This window comes from Symphodus melops (genome assembly GCF_947650265.1).
Source record: "Symphodus melops genome assembly, chromosome: 9".
NCBI classification, from domain to species: Eukaryota; Metazoa; Chordata; class Actinopteri; order Labriformes; family Labridae; genus Symphodus; species Symphodus melops.
In genome coordinates, this window is record NC_136699.1 from 9,079,199 (window position 1) to 9,092,610 (window position 13,412).

The following is a 13,412-nucleotide window of genomic DNA, read 5'->3' on the forward strand; positions in this document are numbered from 1 at the left end:
CATGCAAAACAAAAAATCTTTTCCGCCAAATAAATGAGTCATGGATAATTATGAGGTTTCCCTCAGGATGAGAACAATTTTATTTATTTTTTTATTTTTTTTTGGGGGGGGGATAAAGCAGCCTAAGTAATCACAGCAGTGCAGACACTCGTGTGTCCTCGCCAGTCAATGGGATATGGGTCGAGGACTTGTGGAGTCAAGTGGTTTCAAGCCCGGGCTTGCTCATCGTAACGAAGCAATTATCAGTCATTGCACTGCTGTTCATTTGCGCTATTAATGGCGTTGTAATTAAACTAAAAAAACTGTGTGTTTAAGAGCAACATTTGTATATAGTACTGCAGACTTTCTGTCCCTGCAAAAAAATGTCACAATGACAACTGTTGTACAATCTTCCCTCCTCGCTTACTTTCTGTATCACACACACGTTCTCTATTCTCAGTGCAGGGGAAGATATGCAAAAACCAGGGTCAAAGAGATGTTTGTCAACATCATGTGCAAGGCGGAGAGCAGTGGAAGCTGCATGCTAAAAAGGCCCGGCCTCTATCAAAGCCAATCAACTGGCTCTAAGAAGATGAGAGAACGTGGTCGGCAGCTCAGACACCTGGCACTGAGACTCATTCACCCTCGCTCGCTCACTTCATCCTCTACTTATCTCTCTATCTGCCCTCACACAGCTCCCAGCTTTGCATATGGAATCATCAAAATCAATCTTCGACCCCATTTGTCTCTCTCTCCACTTTTTCATTAGCTGAAACAAATAAAGGCTCTCCTAATCCTGCGGCAAATGGGCTTTTATTGGATGTTTAAGCCACAGAGACAGGATGCTGCTGGAGCTTTTCACAGCCGTCGTTGATTTCTTTGTGCAGCCAGATCCCACTTTCTCTCTCTCTCTCTCTTTCTCTCTCTCTCTCTCTCTCTCTTTGGCAGGGAAAAGGGTGGTGTTGACCTGTGCAGCGCTACCTACCAGCAAATACAATCACAGCATACGGGTCACTGCCTGTGCCTGCTGAATCCCCCCACCTCTGCCTCTCCACTGACTGGATAACATCACAGGACAGCCCACACTCCCTCCCTTGTACAGTGTTTTCTCATTCTCTCCACCTGTGTTATTCACACACACACACACACACACACACACACACGTACACTCAGTAAGAACCGGCTCAGACAGGCCTAGTAAATCAGCATGCCTGTAAGTAGGTCTCATTGACCCCTCAGGATCCATCGGTGCCTGGATCTCTTTGGATCACGCAGTCAATACATCAATATCCATCTTGTGTTTCTTGTTTTAAGACCCCCACTCCCAACCCAACCTTCTTCTCACTGAATGTCAAACAGAGATTGGAGTCATCAATTACAAGCCTGTGTGTGTGTGCGTGTGTGTGTGTGTGTGTGTGTGTGCGCGCAAGGAGCTGGAGCTTATTTGTTGCCGTCTATAGGAGCAAGCACATTCTTACACAAACACAAACGAACACAGATGCACATTTTCTTGCACACACACACAAACCTAAATGCCCCCCCTCCCCATCTCACATGGGATGAAGGAGAAGTGTGTGTGTGTGTGTGTGTGTGTGTGTGTGTGTGTGGGGGGGGGGGGGGGGGGGGGGGGGGAATGGAAGAGGTTGGCCAAACAATCCGATAAAGCAGTTCATACATACAGAAATCTATAACCTAAAGATCAGCTGGTCTGCATACACTCTGTCAGACTGCTTTCAAATCAGATGTTCACTGCTCTGCTGGAGCCATGCATGGTATGTCAGGAAATATTCGATGGCTGGCTATGCGGAGAGGCCATGCGCGAACACTGCAGCCAAATGGACAACACAACGGATAAAGCATTTGAGCAATGATTATTCCCTCTGCTAGCACCTGAAATGACTGCTGTGTGGTGGAGCTGATTAGCCGGGTCAATACACATCTGGCAGGTGCGCAGGCTCCTATTTGTTTGTTTGTTTTTTTGGAATAGGTCAGCACACACACGAATAAAAAGGGGAAAAACAAAACAACTGGTGTAAGAGAGGCCAAATAATCCACTTTGTCAGGCCTCCAAATTCTGCCTGGCTAAGCGCTCCGTCAGAGCCACAGGTCAGCATCAGTGTCTTGGACATTTCAAATGCCTCGAGAGATACAACTCAGATGGGCCTGCACAGCGTCACATGTTCCATTTCAAATACTTCAGCTTTCTATCAATAACAGACAGATTCAGTGTGACTCTATTCCTTGGCACAATGGAATGAAAGATGTCTCTCGACCTTGAGATGTGCCGAAAAGTGGGGCATTGAATATTTGAATCTCATTCAATAAGGCTTAACAATTCAACATTTTTATCCTTTGTTGATACCTCTTCTTATACCAAGACTTGAATATCGTTGATACCGGTTATCCCTCATATACAAGGAGTATTAAAGTAAGTTGGGAAAACAACAGCTGATGTGCAAGCAATGCATAATTGCACAGCACAGTACTGTTGCTATTTTTTGTTTTTTTATTGTTACATCATAACTAAGTAAGATGAATTGATTTAAGGGGGGGGGGGGGGGGTAGTAAATTATGGTATCAAAATGGTGCATTAACTTATGTATTAGCCGATAAATAAGGCACTTACTGAACTGCACAATTTAAGAAAATGATTGATACCAGTAATGGAATATAAGGCAACAGGTATGGATATTGATACTCCTATGAAATGAGTGAAAAAGAGACTCTAACAAAGGTTCCTTTTTGCATCTCAAGCCTCACATTTAGTGAGTGGAATCAATTTTCAAAGCAAGTTTCCCCTAGTTGAGTCAACAAGATCAGCCCAGTCAAATATTAAGGACAGAGCACGGCGAATTATATCTCACCTCTGGCAGCGGCATGCCGTTGATGATGAGGTCTGGCTGCTGGTGGCCCTGCCCAGTGAACGGGTGTTGATAGCCATGGTTGGGAGCGGCATTGCGCGAGTTCTGGTTCTCCACGTTGAGGAAGGTGCTCTCGGAGCGCCTGCAGCCCAGTGGCAGGCTCTGCTGGTGGTAGTCGAAGTAGTTGAGCGAGGAGGTGAGAGACGAGCAACTCACCACATTCATCTTGTCCGTCTCCTCGACGTCTCGTGGCACCAGGCGGATGTCATTCTTGCTCAGCTTCTTCTTCTTGCTGGATTTCTTCTGGTTGCCGTATGAGTACTCCGCCACCCTGCGCAAGTAGAAGAAACTGAACAGACTCAATAAAGCAGTGTTCTACCTTCCCCCTCCTCTGTCCACACAGTCAAAAAGCTCATCCGCCATGCCATCTAGGCCCACTGTTGAACCATGGGTGCCAGGTGAAGGCTCATTGCACTTGTCCGGGGATGGAACAGCACACTTAAGTGACTCTCAACTCCTGGTCAGCAATGGAGCCCTCATCCCTTGTTTTTCTTGCATTTGCATTCTCAACAATCGACATGTCACAAACAGGCAAACAAAATGCAAACATGCCAAAACCACAGAAGCAAAAAAAGCAAAAAAGGACACATGGGTTCTGAGCAGCACTACCGGTATATGCAATCTTATTCAAAGCACACAGCCCACACTAATTCCAGTTTTCCTTTCATTATCATGCTTCCCAGTAGTGAGATGGAAGTGCAGCAGAACTGCAGATTCAGATTCATTTAGCTGTTCTCCATGGCTGCTGAAAACTTGAGCGGAGTATTTTGACTTTAATAAGAGCAAATGAGCAAACCAGCCATGTTTTATCAAAGGAAACTTGGGGAAATATTCATTCTACGCACAGCCTTGCAGATTTCCACCATAGAACAGATGCTCTGTACTCCATAGTGATGACTACAAACTTCACTTGACATATTCCATATAAATGTGGATGTTTTTTTACCATCTGCATTGCTTCAAATTTTGGATGAGGCTCTTTTTTAACCTTCAGGCATGGGGTAAATCATTTATTTCCCACTAAAGCCTGAAACAGAGCCATCATTATCCCTGAAATTGCAATATCTGGAATGTGTCTGTTTCTGCTCCTTGTATTGTCTTGAACATCTCTGCTGCACCAGCCCCCACTGGCCTCTGTTCCTCACTAAAAGGCAGCTCTAATCCTCAGTCACTTTTCAAATCACACTGTTGAGAAGCCCCAGTGTACTTTGTCTTTTTCATTTTTCTTTTAGATTGCATCTTGGAAACAGCTTCCTCCCCACACCTCCTGATTTAGAGGAAAGAAAATGGGAAGCTGCAAGAAAATACTCCATCTCTTTTTCATTTATCATTTTAACATGTAGTGTCTCCACTCAGTGCCCAAATTGAAAGCTTGGAGGGGAAATCTTCAGAGTCAGACCGACTGACAGAGGACAAGCAATAAATTGGAGATAACTGCTCCTCAAATTCGAGGTGGCGACTGAGGAGCAGAGCACATCAGAGCTGATTAAAGCCCCCAGCAGAGAGAAAGGCTCACACAAGCAGAGGAAAGGAATGAGAGCGGCTTTGAATTTGGGATTTTGTTGTTATCGATCTTTGTTTCTTCTCTGAACAACAGCCTAAGACATAGTCAAAATAAGATTTGTGCATGAAGAATTTGTTGTCATCAGAATGTCGACACTCTGATAATCTTTTGGACTAGTTGCTCAGTGTTCTTATGGTGTAGGTTCTTCCTGTTTACGATGAACATTTGCTTTAAGAGATTTGCCTTTAAATAGAAGGCTTGCATCACACACAGAATGTCAAAAAGCACTGGTGAAGGACATTTTTCACAATTAATGAAGGAATTATCCATCAAGAAAAAATACCAAAATTAACGATATTTAGGTTAGAAAAAAATCTGAGCAATATTTGGGGATGTTTAGAATATTTATCCGGGGCTACATGCTTGAGATACGGCCTGAGTTTCCTTCAAATTAACACAATTATGTTTGGAGGAAAATATGATTATAGCTGCAGGTTAAATTCTCAAATCCAATCTATATGTAAATTCATAGTGGTGATGTGGCACAGGGAAATCAAAGCCCGAGCTGATGATCTGATTGATGAACAAAACTAAGTGTTCAATATGCAAGGTCCAGACAATAATCACCTTCTTCTTTCCAAGAATAAATAAATATGACTTCTTTGAATGGCTTACTTTGTATCATCTTAAAAAAAAGATATATATTTTTTTATCTTTAATTGTTTTGTTTACTTCTTGGTGCATATGAAAGCAAAAGTACATGACACACAGAGAGGGCTGCCCATGATCACGCCAGATTAGGGCTGATAACAGTCGACCAGCCACAGTGTATGTTAAATAATAAATGTCTGGGACTGCTATTGAGCCAGTAGGACGTTAATTGTCCAGCAACACGGCCGCAAATTGAACATGACAGTTGAACGGTCATATTTACGAGTCAATTGGTTACAATGGGTGGATTAAATCAATCAATCACGTTGTCCTTAACGCGGAACAGCGGGCCTCCTCAGCGGAATGTGTCTGATTTAAAACAGACTGCCTCACTTTCAGCTGTGCGCGTGTGGTTGTGTGTGTGTGTGTGTGTGTGTGTGTGTGTGTGTGTGTGTGTGTGTGTATGGGGGTGTTTGTGTGTGTATGTGTTTGAAAAAAAAATCTGCGTTCCTCACATTTGGGCCGCGACATGCTGCATGACAAAAGCGATGCACTGACAATTTGCATTTCAGCCACGATGGCGCACGCACACACACACACACACACACACACACACACACACACACACACACACACACACACACACACACACACACACACACACACACACACATAAACACACAGACACAGACACAGACAGATTTAGTCAGTACCTGCAGTTGTACGTCCGGATCTCCTTGTTATCCCTCTTGCATTTGACCGCCACGAAGATCATGGTGACGAACAGGATGGCAGCTATAGAGCCCAGCGCAATGATGAAGATGAGTGACAGGTTGACAGGTCCGATAGGCTCCTGAGCATTCAGGTCCGGGGAGAGGTATACCACTATGTAGGCCGAGGCGGACAGCGAGGGCTTGCCGTGATCTCGCGCCACCACCGTGATCTCATAGGTGGATTTGGCGTTTTCTCCAAACATCCGGGTGGAGCGCACCTCTCCGTTCACCTGGTCAATCTCGAAGAAAGTTCTGTCGCCCTCTGAGATTGTGTACGTTAGCCTCCCGTTCTCCCCCTCGTCATAGTCGTCTGCTTTTACCTGGGTCACCATATAACCCACCCCAACATTTCTGGGGATGGAGACCTCCGCTGTGCCATTAACCAGGGGCGGGTTTGTCATCACAGGTGTGTTGTCATTCACATCCAGAACAACAATACGTACAGTGGCGTTGCTGGATAACGACGGGTTACCATTGTCTCTGGCCAAAACTTTAAAATCAAAAGTCCTGGTGTATTCATGATCGAATGATCTCATTGAGTAAATGCGGCCTGATGGGTTTATGCTGACATATGTGTTTACATCCATGTGTTTAATCTCACCGGGGACGATGGAGTAGGAAACGGTGCCATTCATGCCCAAATCTGGGTCTTCTGCTGACACAGCCAGCAGACACGAGCCAGGGAGGTTGTTCTCCATCACCATCTCTTGATAGTGCGGTTTGAGGAAGTGGGGAGGGTTGTCATTTTCGTCTGTGACTTTTACTACCAGGGATTTGGTGGCGCGTAAAGGAGGGATGCCACTGTCCTCCGCTTGAATGGTCAGGTTGTACGTGTCCTTTTGCTCCCTGTCCAGCCTACCATCAACAAGAATAGTGGAGAAGCTCTCATATTCTTGCAGTCTGAACGGCACGTTGCCCTGCAGCCTGCACTGCACTTTTCCGTTTGCCCCAGAATCCTTATCTGACACCCTCACCAGCGCGATGACATACCCGCGCTGCGCGTTCTCGCTAACTTCCACCATCTCCGTGTTCAGGGAGAGTAAACTGATGACAGGTGGGTTATCATTCGTGTCCATCACGTTCACTGTGACTTTGCAGTGTGCTGGAATCGAGTTAGGACCTAAATCTTTGGCCTGCACGTCGATCTCGTATATTTGTGTAGTTTCATAATCCAAAACCCCGTTTACGGTGATGATCCCTGTTCTGGGGTCAATTTTGAACGCTTCCCTTGTTTTCTCAGTGACGTAACTGTGGAAAGAGTACACCACCTCTCCATTAGTCCCCTCGTCAGGATCCGTTGCATTCAGATCTATAACTAATGTATTGATGGGGGAATTCTCCACAACGTTTACTGTATACACTGTCTCGTCAAAAACAGGGTTGTTGTCATTAGAATCTATCACCTTGATATTTAACTGGACCGCGCCTATCTTAGGAGGGTCTCCTCCATCTTCTGCGCTGATTTCATATGAATAGTGGGACTGGGTCTCTCTGTCTAAAGATTTTTGCACAACGAGCTCAGCTATTTTGGACCCATCCCCTCTGGTCTTTATCTCCAGTCCGAAAAGCTCATTTGGGGTGATGGAATATGACTGCACTCCAAAGATCCCCGAGTCCGGATCGCTTGCCCCCTCTAGGGGAAACCTGGTACCAGGGGAGGCGTTCTCAGAAATCTCTATATCAATGTGGCTCGTTGGAAATCTGGGTGCGTTATCGTTCAAATCCTCAATTTCAACTTTGATGACACAGATCTCCATGGAGTTTGACATCACTTCTAGGGATATAATGCACTTGGGGTTCTGTCTGCAAACTACATCCCGATCTATTTTCATTTGGGTTGTAAGGATTCCGGCTGGACTCAGTTCCACCCATCGCGGCTCTGAATTGGAAATAACCCTTAAGTACGGGGGCTGCGGTGCAATCTGAAATCCCTGCTTTAGCGCGTCCTTTGTCACATTTCCAATCACGGAGCCGGGCTTCATCTCCTCGTTTATTCCATATTTCAGGTTGATGACAGCCTCAGCCCCGACCCAAAACAAGATGAACACAGCAATTAGTTGTATTAATTCCATCTCCTTGTTTTGCATTAAACCTGTTGAGTTTTTGCAATTAGGACCTTTATTTTTACGCACAAGGATGCACGTCAGAGAAAACAAGAAAAAGGTTCCAAATGAATCATGTCATTAAAGTGTCCGAAGAGTAAGTGTTTTGGGTGACGAATCGCTCTTGTTTATGCAAATTAAATCATCGTGTGGAAGCTATAATTTTTTGTGCCTAGCCTATTTGACTCTTCTCAGGCGCTGCACATCCTCCGGTCTGCTGCAGCGGACGAAACAGATCTGTGAAAACATGCTGAATCTTCTCACAACAGTGATTTAGCCGTGTAAATCAGCGCAGCTCTTATCAAGCGGCAAAAACATGATAAAGTGTTCATATTAAAGTGCGCAAAACGGAGGATGAACGCTCGGACTGCATAGACAAAAATGAGAATTCCTGTGAGCCAGAAAAGTCCACAAAAAAATCTTGATCAGGCTCAAAAGTCGGAGTATCAGTCTTCTCCCAGCTGCAAAAAATTAAGTCGCATTCTTCACAAACATCTCACTCTGCGATTTCGTACAAACAGTGATTTAAAACAAATCCTCTTCGTCCGGAAGCTATGGTGCTTTCAAATTGCACATCAGATTAAAAAAAAGGGCTACAAGAATCTGCAGTCACAAAATGATTCAACAGCTTAAGTCCTGATATCTTTGCTTAAAGAACAAGGGTGCAATTGCAGGAATCTCTCATCACATCACTGAAGTCCCGATTACCTTTTTCGTTATTTCCAGCCGATTTAGTCTTTCATTCCTTCCGAAAGTCTTCAAGCTTTTACTTACTAATTAATTTCCTCGTATCTCACTTGGATAAGGCAGCATGTATCCCGATAATTAGTCCATGCATCACACACAATCCGATGAAATTATAGCCAAAAGCCAGTGGCAGAAAAAGATGGGAGAGCCTAGTGTTTGTCGCCTTTAAAATGCCTTTTGGGCTGCAGCAAACTAGGAGCACAGACGACTATATCCAGCCTGGTGGAGGCAGAAAAAAAGGAATCACCACTCGTTGCCAGTAGGCTGACTATAGTTGACTCCAACAAGCGCTCCTCTCGCTTCACGGGTGCACACTGGCAGACGCGCAGCTCCGAGCCGAGCGCTCAGTCTCAGGACCCGCAATCCCCTCAGCCAATCAGGGGTTACACAGGAGGGCTGGAGCTGCTGGTGGGAGGGGCAAAGTACAGGCGAGAATACACCGCCAACTACCTGTTCTGCTACAGATGGACTACTCAACGGGCAATTATATAGTACATACCAATCCCTATGTGTACAAAAGGTCTCCACAATTTCCCAGTGTGGGATATATAAAGTAGCTATCTATCTATCTATTTTCTGGGGACTTATGGAGGTCTGTGAGAGAGTTAAATGGGTGCTGCAGACAAAAAATGAGCAAATTACTAATTTCCTTCTGCAGATGCATAGAGGAGATCCTAAGGACATATATCCCCACATCTTTTCTTTTTTGTAGCGCTTTTTTCCACTCAGGTCTTTTCAACAGGCGATCCTGGCGTTGGTGTGGATCTCTTTAATCCTTTAAAGTTTACTGACCTCTGCGCAAAATAAAAAGAAGCGTCCCTGAACCACCTAACAGTATTTTCCAGTGTCAAATGCAGGAGGGCCTGTTGATATAGTTGCAACTGTTCGCGTTATGTTACATCATTTATACCCCAACATGTGTGTGCACTACATCTGAACTGCACCTCAGCAGCAGTGTAGCAGCAGCATCCACGCAGGCACCATGGTGAAGCAATTCCCCAATAACACACGTTACATTGTAGGTTTTCATGTATCAGAATGCTGGGAAGAAATCACGTTATATCATACTAATATCATAATAACCAAACTATATTTCTATCTGCAATGATGTAGGGGAAAGGACACGTCATCAGTGGGCGTCAGACAACAGGGGAGTGAGAATAATAATTAGTTGTTTTAAAGCAAGTGATGTCATTCCGAGAAAAATAATAAATTCCCTTCACTTTATTGGAATGTATTGTGTTTTTTTAAGCTGCAACGTCCTTCTCTCTCTGCAGGTTAATGCTGAAGAGGGTGCACTTTGGCCTCCGGTCTGTCGTCCATCATCAGAAGAAAAAGGAAATAACACTTTTTTTTTCAATTCAGTCGGCCTCTCCTACATCTCAATAACTCATGTTGCCATCGTGCCGAGGCTCAAGAAAGTGTAAACAATGCACGCAGGTCACGTGTCAATCAAACTTAAGTACTAAAACACTGGAGGTAAAGGAGTGAAAATTCATTGTTTCACATATTGACACTTATCATCACCCTCCTCCCTGACAACTCGCTCTTTTCATTCAGTGGGAAGTGTCACTCGGTCACAGCCGGTCACTTACACACACACACACACACACACACACACACACACACACACACACACACCCTCCCATGCAGCAAGCCTGTCTATACAGCACGCGCTAAGTTGCCATCACTTCCTTTGGAGGGCAGGCCGATTTTAAAGTCACAAGGGTGACACCTAGCGTCCGCTTCATTCTGTGGTTTCAGTTTGTCTTTTCTTCTTCTTCTTCTTCTTCTTCTTTTTACCCGTGACTGCTTCACCCCGATGCAAAATAAACATTACCGCAAGATAAACAATGAAACACACTTTTTATAGGCTATTGGACAAGAAGTCCACAGATTCACTATTTAAAATGTTGCCCCCATAGGTGAACGAGTTCTGAGTTATATCCAATCATTGCTAATCAATAAAGAGTGATTAAACTGTCTGTTGAGGGGAGAATAAGGTCATTGTTATGAAATATGGTCATGTTAATTAAGTGTTTGTTACAAACTATACCATAAATAAATGTGCTAAAGTTTGTCTATATTAAAAGCTCTGAGAATCAATATTAGCCTAAATGACGTTTATAACCTTTGTATATCATGCAAAATATATGCTCAGAGCGATCCTCTGTATAGCAAGTTACAAAAGAGAAAAATAGATAATTTCCCTTAAAAATGTAGTCAGTCCCCATCATGCTTTTACCGAAACTTTTACTGTTGTGAAATAAATAAATGAAGGCCAAACTATCTTCTAAAGGAATCCCTATTTAATTCCTCAGATGAGACATTCTCTCAGTAAAAAAAAAACAACAACAAAAAAACATTTCCTTCTTCTTTTATAATGCACTGACATGTTGACAAAAACAAAGTATCAACAAAGCAACTTGTTTGCTCCTCCAGAACATTTTTAAAGACATGTTGCCGTCACATAAGGGAAAGCGCCGGAAGAATCTTTAAGCTCATAAATTCTTAATGTCACAGAGTTAAACAACCGTGGGCGGTGGCAGGGGACTGTCTTTTTCCTCAGGGCTTTCTGATGGCTGTATGTACAACACGGTGGATAGTACATGTTGTATTTCTATCAGTGTCTGATGGTGTTACAGATGCTTGCATTGCCTGCTGAACAGGTGCATGTTCTCCATGGTAATATAGCGTCAGTTAAAGTACTGAGCAGTATAATGTGCTCTTTTTTGCTTTTTCATGTCCACGAATATTCAGGAGGTGAGTCTTCTATGAGCATATTATACTGCAAATAAGTAATTGTACTGTGGTATTTTGTGACTTTTATGCATCGTATTCAGAGACCATTTAGTCTAATATAATTTATGAATGTGTTGACATAAACTTTTCTCATGTAGGAAGGGTCAAACATCCGTGGGGCCTACAAGTTTTGGTCCAATTTGGATTATCACATTGCCTGATGAGGGATGAAAACGTTGCAGGTGTTCTTATTCCTGCAGTTAAGTACAGCATTACAAAAAAGGAAACAGCAGTGCCTCAAGCTTGAACATAAACTACAGTGCCGTAATTTAGCCACAATGTATTTCTTTCTCTCTGTGAGTGGTGGCATATTTCATTTATGAGCTACTAACTCAATATATTTCCTGCTGTTTGATGTTCCTTTGTGTCTTATATTGATTTCACTTCTATGCTAAATCCTTACATTTTTCCATTGTGAGCAGTGTTGCATTGACTGTGCAGCATCAGTGTTTGCGTTTTCAGCTGCTGCAGTTATTTTGGTGGGTGGAGTAAAGAGGGGAGCTGATTGTGTGTGTGTGTGAATGTGTTTACTTGTCTGCTGATTCATTGAACTGTCAGTCAGTCAAGGTCAGGTAGTGTCTGACTGACCATGCTTTATGTTCTGGCTCGCCCTCAGTTTTTCACCATGGTACAGACCATACTGCTATGGCCACCATTAAAGACGATAATGGCAAAATATGATGTTTTTGCTTCTAAGATAGGACATTTTTTGAATCAAGATTTTGAGAGGAAAATTACAGTTAATTACAAAGTTGGTTCTGTTGTTTTAAACACTCACAATAATGTCAAAACCACAGAAAGAAATTCAAAAACATAATCTTAGCAAAGATAAAAGCTTGTTATCAATAAATATAAGGCAAAATATCCTAACATGATGCCCATCCACATTGTTAATCAACCTAAGGTAATATTTGCACACTTAAGGTGAGGATATTTAGATTAAATATATTCAGAGACATATACAAAGCACATCTGCTTGTGCTTCTTTTTTAACCCATAAGCAAGTCCCATTAAACATTTATCTACAAAGACGTTCATGAAGGGCAGCAACAAGAGAGACAGTGGTCCATCAAAGGCGAAGACAAGGATATATAATGGCACAAAAACCTAAAAAAAAAAATACAGCTACCACACAGTAAGCATTCTGGGGCTGAAAAGAATTTTTAAAAAAGCTCTTCTTCAGAGCAATAACATTGTTTCCAAGCAAAAAAAGGGATTTCAAAATATGTAGGTTTAGGGCTGAGCAGAAGGTTATCTTTAAACTTCTAGTCAAAAGGCAGAGCTGGCTACTTAGGTCCATGGGAATTTCACAACCTTGCACCGGTTTTTGAGCATATTCAAGGCGTTTGTGATGTAAAGCTTGAACCAGTGCAGTTGAAAGTACACAGAGAATGACTGATTTTATTTCATATCTTTTTTTCCCTCTACTGCCAAGGAATGGCACACGTCTGTAGTCTGTCCCTGCTGCTAGCTTGGAAAGGAATATCTAAGCTGCTCTGACAGATGCTGGCATTATCACCCCTATGTCCTGCCCGTCACTGGAAGTCCGCCTGTGCAGGGAAAACAGACTTACAGGAGCTACAACAAGGCTGCAAAGACAGACAGGCAGACAGTGGCATTGATTCCGAATAAGCAAGATGGCCACGCTTATTTTGGCTGGAGCTGAAGATGACGTTATTATTATTATAGAGCTCATCCACACAGATTCTCAAAGAATTGATTCCTCCTGAGCGTCCCTTGCCAGAGGCATAAAAAGGAAGGGGAACTGACAGGCTTAATCTATGGCCGTCTCGTCAATGACGATACGCCCTCCACTCCATTCCACACTGTGCCTGTCCATGATACGTCAATTAGTATCAATTCTTAACGTCCGTTCGGGGTTCACATAGTCCCCTGAGCTCTCCAATATGGCCGTAAGTAAAGTGGGCCTTTG

General features: G+C 43.4%; 1 protein-coding gene across 6 annotated transcripts in view; it reads right to left on the reverse strand.

The window, feature by feature from the left end:
• pcdh19 (protocadherin 19) overlaps positions 1–9,010 on the reverse strand; it is a 53,974-nt gene extending 44,964 nt beyond the window's left edge. For 2 of the 6 annotated variants that reach the window (XM_079352018.1, XM_079352017.1), the window contains exons 1-2: positions 5,769–9,010; positions 3,057–3,189 (exon numbers count right to left, since the gene is read on the reverse strand). In XM_079352018.1, coding sequence (XP_079208144.1) covers positions 3,057–3,189; positions 5,769–7,915 — 2,280 coding nt within the window. In that variant the 5' untranslated portion in view covers positions 7,916–9,010. Of the gene's footprint in view, positions 1–2,843; positions 3,190–5,768 lie in introns of all 6 variants that reach the window. The other 4 variants (XM_079352015.1, XM_079352013.1, XM_079352016.1 and 1 more) reach the window with 4 other exon arrangements.
• Between the last annotated feature and the right edge of the window lie 4,402 nt (positions 9,011–13,412).